Genomic DNA, 13,772 nt, shown 5'->3' on the forward strand with positions numbered 1-13,772 from the left:
ATGTGGGAGTCCAATTTTGATTACAAGCTTCTATCTGTGTGGTAGGCAGAGGTCTTTAACCTACATTTGTTGAATGTAGTAGGTACACAGAATTATCAGTGTTATGCCTCATTGGGTCAATGCAGGATTTTATCTAATTACCTGAGACATTCCATTTCACACTATAAATGCAAACAACCTTTTACGGGTGCACTCTAGCTTCAACTTTGTTAAAAGACCCTATTGTATCTTGAGAAAAAGGAGCAAAGGGAGTGAACTTCTTTCGAGTTTAAGCACTTCAAAAACTTATTTTCTTGCAGGGCTGGAGCATACCCCAGATCTGTGGAAGGGCATGTTTTTTGTGGTATTAGGCATGGACAAATCAGATTTGATTTTGTTCTGTTTCTCATTTTTCCTATTTTAACTTCATCCCTCCGCTTTTCTACATTATTTTTAAATCAAAGTTTGACACAACGTTTGCATGATTTGCATGCTTATTTTTCTAATATAATTATTCTGCAATCAAATTCCCCTGTAAAATGCATTTCATTTGCTATTTTCAGCAATATACATTTTTTTCTGCTCATTTATCCCAGCTGGGCATTTTGTTCAAAATCTGCAGCACAAAGTTCAGAAATGTACAAATATTGGGGAATAACTAAATTTTGATTTGGAAAATGTTCATCGTACACATTTGTACTGAAACATGAACTAAATGAATTTCTCATCCATCTCCAGAAAATCCTATTTAGGTTTTAGCTGAGAGTAGATACACTGTAGACAGTAATATATGTCCATTAGAAAGAAAGAATATAGGAAGATAACTTGATTATGACCAACTGAAGTATTACAAATTGTGAAAAGTTTTTGATTGCTCCAGATCCTTAGGCTTGCTACTACTAAGCAAAAATGTAACAAAATAAAGGAATGAGGAAACAGACATGATGAAAACCACCCAGTTTCCTTTTGTGAGATGAATGGAAGACGTGTTGTGCATGTTTAAAAGAGGACTGATCATGCTAAGTGGAAACTACTAACATCCATTTCTGAATGCAGGATTGACCGGATGCATACTGTACACGAGTTGTGAATATGGCTGTTTCCTACGCCAGCATCACTATTCTGTTGATTGGGAAAGAAGCAATTCTATTATGAATTCCATCTAAATGACTTGGGCTATCCAACAGTTACATCTATAATGTGGGAAAGGAGCTACTTTGCAGAGGTTCCAATGGCCCAAAGATACTATTGGACCTACATAGGAGGAATCTTAAAGTGAAAAGGGCTGGTATTGAGCCAAATGGATGAAGCCGCTCAAATGCTGTTTGGAAAGATACACCTGTCCTTGTGTCCAGTACAATGCTTTTGCAAAACTATCTAACTACCATACTGATTGCTCTGAAATGAACAGTAGTTGAATACCACTCCCACAAAGCACAATATTTTGCCCAAATATCCTAGTCCGTGTTAAGCCTACTTTCCTGTGGTACCTCAACTATGTAAACTGTATCCGGGGTAATTATTATCTGGCTTAAACCAGAGATAGATACAGTTGTTATTCAGTTTAAGGGGACATGTTTCATTTCACTTTTCATCTGATTTAAAATATTTCATTGATTTCCTTTTTCATTCATCTGAACTGCATTTGTTGTTCATTCATTAGTTAGTGGTCATTTTCCTCTGATTCTTCCACTTTGATGTTTTACATCCAGAAGAATGCACTGTCAATAACTCTATATGTCATTGCACTTGTCAGATTTCAGATCTGCCAAAGCTGTTTAGATCAGCCAAAGCACCCAAGCAGGCAATTAAGTAGGTGCACAGTTGAAATATTCTCTAAACTAAATAGAATTACTTGTAAATGTCAATTTTATTGCTCTCTCTTTTGCCTTAATTATCTGCACACAGGGTCCTCAACAATATATGCAAGGCAAAGAGGACCTGATATGCAAAGCAATTAAAATGCTTGTTTCTATTATCCCATTTGTGTTCATTAATTATAAAATGAATGAGACCAGTACTTTTTATTCAGTTTAAAAAGAAATGCATAGCACTAGTGGAAACTAGCTTAAAGCCATGGTTAGTTTTTATACTAGTTTAGATGCAAAATTAAGCAATAATGTGTAATTCTCCAAGGCTCTGTGGCAAGACCAATTGAATTGGGCCTTGGTGAATTGGCATATATGACATTTAAACTGTGAGCATTACCAATATATCTCATATATTGGTGGAATATGGACAACAGTATGCTGACTAATAAGGCAGTTTCTAGAAAAGAAATTGTCACTTGCAACCTGGGATAAAACTGGGCTTGGGTTTCACTTGGAGCATACTGGTCAAAATTTGTCTTTACTGTTATGAGGGAATGTTGGGTGATTTGGGGCCAGTCACTCTCTTTCAGTCCAACCCACCCCATGGAGTTTTTGTGGAGAAAATAGGAGTCAGGAGTATTAGGTGTTTGCCACCTTCAGTTGACCAATATATATGTGTATATGTACTCTGTGTATGTCTGTGTGCGCACGCGTGTGTGTATAAATAAATAAAAGGCAGGATAAAAATATAATAATAATAATAATGAAGTTGCAAATGGCAAGGGCACAAATAAAGGTGGTAATGTTGTAAACTCTCTCCTCTCACTACAAATTTTAAATAATTTTAAATAATTAATTAATAGTACTTATATCCCATCCCAATCCCAAAAGACTCTAGGCAGAGTATAACAATGAATAATAAAACATTAAAACAATATTAGATCAAAATCAATATTAAAAAATCAATATAAAAAAACTGAAATCAACCACAAAAGAAAAGCAGAAGAAAACAGAAGATAAATATGAGAGCCTTGAGTGAGGAGAGCCATGATATCTTTTGTTTTACTTTTTTTTGGTTCACAGCCAATAACATGGTGTCATCTGCACACTGAAATACACACATTCATATCCCCAACCAACATGTCTAATATCAACACAAGCATTCTTCTATACATTTATCCATAAGTACATTAAACAACCAAGAAGGCATCACTTCCTTGACCTACTCCCTGCACAATATTGTACAATTTGCAAAATATTGCATTCTCAATCATGGTTTATTTCCATCATATACTATTCTTATCCCATTCAGCAACCTACCATCAACTCCATTTTGTGTAAAATGGAATTGTGTAATTCAAGCCTATTCACGTTATCACATGCTTTCAACGAATCAACAAACATGCAATATGCATGGTGACTGTATAGCGTTGATGAGATCCTAGAGGAAACGAATTATCTAGACCCCTTCCAGTCATTGTTGATACCTGCTAATGGGACAGAATTAGCACTGGTTGCTTTAGTGGATGATCTCCACTGGGACTCTGATGAACAGAGTGTGCCCCTCTTGGTCCTAGTAGATCCCTCAGAGACAGTTAATACAATTGATCATGGTATTATATTGGACCACATCAAAGGTTGGGGCACTATTTTATGATGGTTCCACTCCTACTTGAGTCTGTAGTTCCAATCAGTAGCTATGGGGCTGAGCACTTGAATTCTTGGCTCTTCCAATGTCAGGTGCTGCAGAGCTCAGAGTTCTTGCCTATGTTATCCTATATTTATATGAAACAGTTGGGGGAGGTCATCTATCAGTTTGGGATGAGGTGTCATCAACATGAGGATGATATTCAACTGTATCTTGCCACTTCAGGCTAAATCAAGATGCTACAGAAATGCTGAACTGGTACTTGGAGGCTAGGGAGGGAGAAACAAGTTCAGATTAAATCCTGCCAAGATGGAGCTGCTGTTTCTCTATAACATGTGTCCTGGTAGCTATTCTGGATAAAGCCTTGCTCCTCATGAAAGAATTAGTTATGGATGCTCCTATGGACTTACATGTCCTGCTTAAGCAGCCATGATGAAAAGGTCCTTGCCCAGTTCTGGCTGGTACACTGATTATGGCCCTACTGGACCAGGATGATCAGGCAATGGTAACTCAGTCCTGATAACCATTTGACTACCAGTTCTATGTGGAATACTCTTTACCTCAAAACGTGTTTGGCCCTGATGCTCCTTGTAGTTCTCAAGGCTGTGAATACTATTCAAGTGTGCATTTGACAGTGATGACTAGGGGTGGCCAACTTTGTTACTATCATATTACTTAATTTTTGTAACATTTTATGTTACTTGCTTTGTTGTACACTGCCCAGAGTCAATATGATAGGTGATTTACAACTGTAAATGAAATAAAAAATTTAAAGAGAAGTTGAAATCACAACCAACAATGTATGAAGCAGTGTATGAAACAAGGACGGTCATGAAAGAACATAAAGGTATGGATACATTCAGTCAATGGTGTAGGTGAAAATTAGTTTAACTTGTGTTTTCTTTTCTCAGGTCTTTAGTATATTTTGATTAGTATTTCTTACTCCTTTTCTATGCTCTGCATAATATTGTGTATTTCAAAAGGGAATAGCGTGATAGGCATGCATGTATGGTATTTTAAAATTAACCACCATAGAAATATGGAATACGTACAACATTCATTCACAAACACTTGTGTGACCTGAAATTTGGATGCCAAAGTATTCTTATATTCTCCAGTGTATATCCAGGTGCCTGTATTTCATGTGCTCCTGCCTAAGCTGATATAAATATATCTAAAGCTGTATAATGTAATATATATATATTATAAAACTGATATATTTCAACTGATATAAAGTGATATAATATATCTCAAGCTGTATATAAATATATCTTAAGCTGTACTTTTCAGTAGATGATCTTTAGGAAAATTCTTAATAATGAACATTAGTGTATGAAGTAGTTCTGAGGGAAATAAGATTCAAGCAGATTCTGCAAAGAAAAGGACTGACATTGAGTTTAATTATATTGCTAAGTGGGATTTTTTTCTTTAGCATTTTTCAAGATAGTAGCTGCACAGCTTCAAGTTTTATTTTCCATTTTCAAGAATACATGGCTTTTTGTCTGCATTTAAACCATCTTTTTTTTTTTAAATAGCATTTTAAAAGTTTATTCCCAATACAGTATCAACTAATGGTCATTTTAGTTAAGTGTTAAGTAAAAAATGTTTAATTTAAAACAAATCATATTACAAGTCTGGCTTTCCACTTGAAGCACAGAGCAGCGCACCATATGACATTAAAAAGATAGAATAAAATGCAGAATTGCAATAATCCACATAAAAGACAGATGAAGGTAATCAGAGCCTCTATTATTAGTTAAGCATAACTCTTTTTATTAAATGTCTAAAAGAAGAATTTAGTCTAGGCATTTTCTGGGAATAGCACTATGGAAATTAGTTCTATTAAAGCATACCAGAGGGGAACACTATATTGACGTAACGTCTAATACAATTCCCACAGCGTCCCAAATATGGAAAGCTATTTGGGATCCTTCTGAAGTAAAAGATATGACAAATATTTTTAAAAAGGCTATAAAAATCAGGGTAAGATTCCAAAGTAACCTTTTACACCTTGCAACAAAGAACAGAACAGGATGATGCTTGATGTTAATTAAAAACAGCCTTATCACGCACTCCAGTTTGATTGTCGTGGTTTTGTGCCCCAGTGTGGACATCCCGGCTGATCTACAAAAAGTCTCAATGCAGACCAGAAAGGCAGAATGTGGGCTTAGTCATCTGTCAAACTTGTTCCCCCTTCGCGAGCTTAAATGATTAAACCCTTGCTTCCCCTTTGCCTTCAGAACCGTGGGGTTAGCCATCTGACAAACCTGGAGCAAGTTTTAAAAGAGTACTAAACCCACATTCCCTGTCTTTGTCTCTTCAAGCCTGTTAATCATAACCTTTATCCAGGTTTAACCGTTTTAAATATGATATGCCTAATTCAAAGGTTTTTTAACACTACCTTTGGAATTCACAATACTGAAGCTTATCTTTTCCTCCTTTTCCAAAAAAGTGGACCAGTAACATGGTATTGATATCAGCACCTTCCATTTCTGATTCCTGTAAGCAAGTAAGAACAAACCAGGAGTTAATGTTTGGCTGAATGCCTCCAGATTTATCCACACTTTTGTAATCCTGTTTGTAACTAACTGAAGCAAAAGATGTAACTGTTTACAATCCTTCCACATAGACTGGTGTCTAAACTTATGGATCTTGAGCTTCCATATTCAATCTGTTCTTGGATTTTGGACTTCCTGTCTGGCCGCTCCCAGAGGGTTAGATTAGGCAATTATATCTCCTCAGCTCTTACTCTCAACACTGGTTCACCACAGGGCTGCGTGTTGAGTCCTTTACTTTACACTCTTTATACATATGACTATACCCCCACTCACTTCAGCAATATTATCATTAAATTTGCAGATGATACAACAGTGGTGGGGCTTATCTCCAAAGGAGATGAGTCTGCCTACCGGGATGAGGTGGACCGGCTGCTTTCGTGGTGCGGAGACAATAATTTGGCTCTTAATATCAATAAGACCAAGGAGCTTATAGTGGACTATAGGAGGAATAGATTAGATGTCCAGCCCCTGGTTATTAATGGACACCGAGTGGAGCGGGTGGCCAGTTTTAAGTTTCTGGCTGTTATTATAAAGGAGGACTTGACCTGGGGCGCTCATATTGCAGCCTTGGTTAAGAGGGCCCAGCAGAGATTATACTACCTGAGACTTCTCAGGAAACAACAACTGAATGAAAAACTGCTGGTGACCTTCTACCGCTGTACCACTGGGAGCATTTTGACCTACTGCACCTGTGTATGGTTTGCTAACTGCACAGTGGCAGATAGGAAAGCGCTCCAGAGGGTTACCACCACTGCCCAGAGGATCATTGGTTGCCCTCTCCCCTCTTTGGAAGAACTTTATAGTTCCCGCTGCCTTAAGAAAGCTCAAAATATTCTTAAGGATCCATCCCACCCGGGACATTCTTTTTTTGAACTATTACCATCTGGCAGACGGTACAGGATAATGAAAACAAGGACCAATAGGCTGAAGAATAGCTTCTATCTTAGAGCTGCAACTACACTGAATTCTATCGTATAGTGCAGTATTAATGCAGCATCAGGGGTTGTGCAATATGGAATGTGAAGGTTGTGTTATATGTGTTTTATGTGTGTTATGTGTTTTATGGTTTTTATATTTTTAAAGCTGCACTGGGGTGGCATTAATTTCGTTGTACAAGTTGTACAATGACAATAAAGATTTCTATTTATTCTATTCTAAAATCCAGGTTGAATTTTAAGTGAAGGAAGAGGCCTCCAAAGAAACGAAGCAATGTATTTATTATAATATGATAATACTCAATCTGATCAGGATCAGCTTTTCTCAGGTTTCAAATAACAACTTCCTCAAACTTCATCTTGGTGCAAGATTTAGCTTTCTCTTTTGTAATATAGGGTTTTGCTGTATGGACATGTATGCAGTTCCCATGGACAGTTTCAAAAGAAATATCAGAATATTTTAGCCCCATTTCCAATGGGTATATAAAAAAATGTTACTAGTTTTTAATGCTGATTACATAGGTTTCAAGAAGTATTCTATTAGGAGTTACTTATGGGAGCATTATATGACAACTGTAGTTACTTTAAAATATAATTTCTATTCCTACCAGTGAAGAAAAATATTTCAAACGAATAATTGTAACAAATACTTTTGTCAGTTATTAATACAACTTTTAAAAAAGTACTCCAGGATTCTATCATTTTTTAAAATAAATTCTTAAAATATTTATTGTGATATTTGCAAGTGAGTGGTGTTTTCTTAGCAGCATTTATATAAATAGTACTGAATATTAGCGAGTATTTATCACTATCTAGAACAACTAGACTTACTTTAGCAGAAATGTAAAAGGTAAAGAATTCAAAATTTATATATCCAAACATTACCTATGCAGAGTTAAGATATGCCAAAATACAAACCTAACATCTGCATGAAGTCATCTATTTCTTACTCAAAAGAAATAACAAATAATTCAAAGTACAATATATAGTTGATTTTTTCCCTTTGTAAAAAATGCTTAAGAGAAATCAAGGAATGTATTTCATTTACTATATTCTTTAAATAGTAAATTCTTTAAATAATGAAAAGTTATTTAATTCTTTCAGAAGGTTCAGACTACACAGTGAGGGATTTCTGTGTTAGACTAAGTGACATTTCTTTGAACACAACAGCACACTAGGCAATATGGAATCCACAGGGATTTCAACTGTACTCTCCTTATGACATCTAAATGACCTCTATGTCTTTTCTTCTGCTGAAGTGGAAACCTGAAAGATAGCAATCTATTCATGGATTCTAGTGGTTATTTGAATCTCAGAATTATCTACATTACAGTTGTATTAGTTCAACATGTTTCATGTTTACTGCACAAATAACAACCTGCTTTATGGGGAAAGGGATAGTACTCATTTGTCCGATACTACTTTTCATTAAATTAGGTAGCACGAGCCATGTTTAGGTCACTTAAAATAGTTTGTTGTGCATGCTGTATTTTATCATTGACTTTTATCATTGAAAGTAAAACATATGCGAAGTTCAGTATTAATGCAATACGTTTGACAAAGAAAGATACAATTTAGAAATTAAATATAATATACTGTAACAGACGTAGGGAACCTTCTTGACCGGTAAAAATATTTGGAATTTTGAGAGAGCTTTTGTAGGTACTCTTGCAAAACATTGGCTATGATGATAAAGGTTGTCTAGGTATAAAATGGTTGCCAGTACACAGACCATTTACTGAAAGACCAGTTGAGAGATTCTCTCCTTCCCTTTCCTCTGACCTTCCAGGGTGTTTTTTTACCGCATGTCCTTTTTGTGGACAGGGGAGCCAATTCTCAAACCAAGACTGAGCTACAGGCACATGCCATTTTTACTTGCTATGGAACTCAGAAGTATTTACCTAAAGCAGTGTTGTCCCAACTTGGCCACTTTAAGATGAGTGGACTTCAACTCCCAGAATTCCCCAGCCAGCATGGCTGGCTAGGGAATTCTGGGAGTTGAAGTCCACTCATCTTAAAGTAGCCAAGTTGGGACAACAGTGACCTAAAGCCACGAATCCTTATAGAGTGTAAAATACAGCAAATAAAGAAGTAAGCCAAGTTAATAATGTAAATAACGAGGCTCCTAGAAGGGAGTGCTTTGCTTTACCGCAAAGATGTCGCCACCCTTTTCACTGGGGGGCGGGGTTGAAGATTTGCTGAGATTTAAGGCACTCAATTTGCCCCTTGACTCTCTCACTCCCTGCAAAGAACTGGGCAACTTGCAAGCCTCATGCAGTTTCTGTCTCCCAATTTGCAGATCCCAGAATTGGGGAGGCAGGAATTTGTAAATCAGGGGGAGAAACACATTGAGGTTTGCAAGTTCCTGAAATCCTGGCTTTGCAGCAAACCAATTTTGGTTACAACAGAAAACCAGGCTGTTTTACCATGTTTGTAATTATGTTATTACAGTGAGGGAAAGGTCAGTAATGACATTTAGCAGCTTTTATTAAACATAGTTTCTAAAATAAAAAATACACAACATAATAAATGTTATCCCAAGTACACAGGATATAATTTAAAAATTATTCATGAAAATGCAACATTGTAAACTAGTCTTCATTTGCAGAAAATGACATGGTGATCATAAGCAATGTAGTTACTGGTAAGTAGTAAAGTTACTGAATGTTTTTTCTTGTGCTCATGTAACTAGGCAACAGCACAATCCAATGCATGCTTAAGCGTAAATAAGTCCTTTTGATTCCAGATTAATGTGTGTAGGACTCTAGTATTTTCAGGATAATTGCATTACTTTTGTAATATATTTTGCAGCCATGTCTTCTAATTAGTGAGTTTGTAATATCTTTATTCATTTATAATTTTACAAAAATGAAAGATAAAGAACCTGATTCAAACAAACATTCTAGGATTGTTTCCACTAGGATTTTTATCTTTCTCCAATAGATATTCACTAACGGACTAATTCACCAGATGTGACAGAAATAACGTTGATATTTACATTACAAGACATGGAGATATTTATTTTATCATCCTTTATAGGTACCCTGAGCATATATATACATTGTATATATCTCATAGTCAGTGGAGTGTGGACAACTGTTTGGTAGCTTACATTAGAGATCCTAGTTTCTACAGAAGAGAGTGAGCATGTTTTGGATAAAAACTGGGCTTTGGCTATATTATGGCATTGGCATACTGGGCAAACGTGACCTCTACTTTCCTTACTATTAACAGGGAATGCTGTATGTGGCATGGATGCAATTCAGGTTGGTCACCTAGTCTATACCTTTCATCTTTCTAAAAAGCTTTATGTGAAAGCCTTGATTGACCAAAGCCATGATGAGTGGCGGAGGTCAATATTTATGGGCTCATCTGATAACAACTATGACATATGGTAAACAGGATTAATAAAAGAAATAAAAGAAAAATGCATATGGTGTGTCTGTAAAACTAAGAGAAAGTGGGAGGATGTAATAGATCTGAATGAAGGTGTTTTATCTTGTGGAGGTTGATGAATAGTGTAGGGAAGGTGTAATTATGAATCAAAGTACTAAAATGTATGTTAGAAGGTATGAATTGGTGACATATAGGTTTTAATGGATGTGTATTAAAGAAGAATACTCATTGGTGATGTGATAACTGTACAGGTAGTCCCTGGGTTAAGAACACCCAGGTTACAGATGACCCATAGTTAAAGAACGGAGCCTACTGTGGCAAAATTCAAGTTAAATACACAATGGTTCAAGTTCATTACAGAATACTACTTATACAGTATTATACAATAATAATGTTCCATGTTTCATACAAATTCACCATACAGACAGACCTTGGAAATGGAAATCGTTCTTAAACTGGGGACTACCTATATGTTACATTCCAGTGAATAGTGACACTGAAGGAACCAGAGATGAGATTTGGGAAAAAGTGTGCAGCATTCTAAATGAATGCAATCCACAAGAAAAGCATATTCTTCTAGGTAATATGAATGGATAGGTGGGAATGACACAAAAGTGTACTAAAAAAAGTGACTGGGTCATTTGAAGACCCAAGAATGAATGGGCATTGGGATAGGTATGCATTTGTTTAGAAAAAGATCTGTTTGTTTTGAATTTGTGGCTTAAGCATATTTGTTCATATGACATAGCGAAGGAATGATCTAAAAGCATAACTGATTTATGATGAAAGATTGAGGAAATTAATGAAGGATACAAAGGGGATGAAAAATGTAAACGTGAGATAGACTATTTTGTGAGTAAAAGTGACAGAAAAAACAAGTTCTCTATTAAAAAAGTATTAAAAACTAGATTACTCTCTTAACAGAATTAATGGAAAATAGACATAAGTAGGTAGGATATGGAAGCTGCTTGAACCAGAATGAAAATTATGTTACAGAGTGCCCCTGGAATGTCTAATGTTATGCTAACAACAAGATGTATGAGAAAGGATGCTTGATAAAATAATGAAGCAAAAGAGCCTGTGGATGAGAGGAAAAAAATATGTAAGAGAACAATTCTACAAAAACTAAGGTTAAGAGATGCATAATGTGTAGAGAGACAAAAATAGTTGCACAGAATGTAGTCAAAGAGAGCAAGGAAGAACTAAAACGAAGAAAGCATGCAAAGGGATTTTGATGAAAATAAAAAGTGGTTTTGGAAATGGATAAAAAGGGCTAAACAAGGAGCCCCAAGAAGATTGAATAGGATTAAAAATGTGATGGAAGGCTATGGGATGAAAATGAAGCAAGGGAATGATGGAAGGAGCTTTTCAGAGATTTGTAGGGAATAATATGTTGTTGAAGAATAGAATTGAAAAGAATACTATATATCTTAGTTGTCGAAGGGAAAAAAAAGATTAAAAAGGATATAGTAAGTAAGTTCAGAATGTTGAAAGATGGTAAAGCTACAAGTATTAACTGTAACTGGAGAAATATTAAAATATATTTGCAGTGGTTTAAGAAAGTAGCAACTTCCTCAATCCCATGGGAGTTGTGCTGTATGATAAAAGTATCAATTTTTATTTAAGCTTCTTCTGTAGAATGAGGTCATTACAGAAGTTTGAGTGAGGTGTCATATATACAAGGATGATACCCAGACTTCCTGGTGTCATCCAAACCAGATGAAATTGCTTTGTACAAAAGTGATATCTAGATATAATTGGCTGAGGACACCTGTTGGGTATCCTTTGGATTGGAAGTTCTGACGCTCAAGTCCTGCACGGTTCCTGAGACGAAGTTCAAGGATACTCATTGATAAACCTTGCTGAAATCCAGCTACACTTAAGTGGTTACAAATGGTTCGACTCAGGTGATTTCCTGATAATGGTAACATATTGTACACAGGATTGCCCTAGGAAAAGTCTCCGAAACTTCAAATAATATGGAATTAATATCAGAATTATAACAAGTAAACCAGATGGAATTGTGTAACTGTTTTTTCTGAAAGAGCAACAGCAGCTGCAAATTTGTGCTGAAGATAAAATAAAAGTGATGATGCTTGTTTTTAAAACTTAAATGACTTAGAATCCAAATTGCTAAAGCAGGGAGGCTCCCATAACCCCAAATTCATGCTGCCAATTTTTTAAAAGAAAAATCTGCCAGGTTTCAAATATAAAGTGGTGGTTCTTGGTGATCACTTTTTGTACAATTTACGCCTTAAAACATGTGCATTAAGAGTGATAGGCTCAACATATCTGTATTAAGCAACTCTGCAAAGCAGCCAACGTACACTCTGCTGATATTGTTGAATCACTGCCATGACCCTTAGAGCCTTTGGAAACCAAGGGAAAACAAGTATGATTTAAGTTCCAGTTATTGATGAAAAGATGGCAGCTGTCTTATGAACCTTGTCCGTGAAAGTCAGAATGGGACTGATCCTGCAATCATTTAGAGCCACATCAAAAACTTTGTCCAGGCGTTTTAAATGCATGAGATGATCTTTTATTGTTTTCTTGCTTTTATATATTTTTATTTCAATGCTATTTTAATTACATAAAGATTCCATTAGTTCCCTTGTATGTTCCCTTGATAAACCATGAGGATGAAAAGTAGTTTTAAAACATTTTAATAAATGAAAATCTTTACATAAAAATAACCTGGCTTTTAATTATTTTAGACATGGAAGTTGAATTCCTTCTATTTGCTCTTAATTCAATATTATGCTTTATTTATTATGCTATATCTATTGGTGTCATATTTCTTCCATAAATAAAATTATGCTATGTAAAGATTAAAATTTGGAGGATGCATTACTGACACAATTACTGATTTAACTGAGTTAATCCTCCTTCTGAACTTATAACCAACTCTCAATATACTGTCATCTAAATGGTATGCCTTCTCTGTCCTTCGGGTGTTAGACTTCTATTTGTCTATAACAGTGTGTGCAAAAGTGTCTTTACAAATGTTTCTTCATATTCAGACATTAGATTTTTTTTCCAGTCTGTAAACAGCATATATAATTTGTACAACAGCACATCTTTGCTTTACAAAAAGTCTTGTAAATATCTGTGTATTTTCTCATCCTGAAAAGGAATGCTTCAGCTTACTCTCCTATTGTTCCAAATGAAATAAAATTGTTTGACATGTCAATATCAATTGATCATTTCTAATCGGAATTAGGCCTTGATTAAATTAAAAATATAAAGTAAAATTATTTTCAATCACTAAAATATCCTATCAAATGTGTAAGTTTGGTCTTGCCAGTGATCTATTAATACTATAAAACTTTAAAAGTAATTCAAAATTATTCTTAATTTCATATTTATTTATTTAAATATATTAGCAATATATTGTTCAGGCCATTGAATTGTAATTTTTTTTTCTACTGAAAGATGCAAAATGTCA

General features: G+C 35.3%; 1 protein-coding gene across 1 annotated transcript in view; it reads right to left on the bottom strand.

The window, feature by feature from the left end:
• MICU2 (mitochondrial calcium uptake 2) overlaps positions 1-13,772 on the bottom strand; it is an 82,665-nt gene that overhangs the window by 14,646 nt on the left and 54,247 nt on the right. Inside the window, exon 8 of the mRNA XM_007430605.3 lies at positions 5,840-5,937. Coding sequence (XP_007430667.2) covers positions 5,840-5,937 — 98 coding nt within the window. The remainder of the gene's footprint in view (positions 1-5,839; positions 5,938-13,772) is intronic.

This window comes from Python bivittatus, unplaced genomic scaffold, assembly GCF_059951505.1.
Source record: "Python bivittatus isolate LINGU-HERP-01145 unplaced genomic scaffold, Pbiv_v1 ctg000340_np1212, whole genome shotgun sequence".
Taxonomy (NCBI): Eukaryota; Metazoa; Chordata; class Lepidosauria; order Squamata; family Pythonidae; genus Python; species Python bivittatus.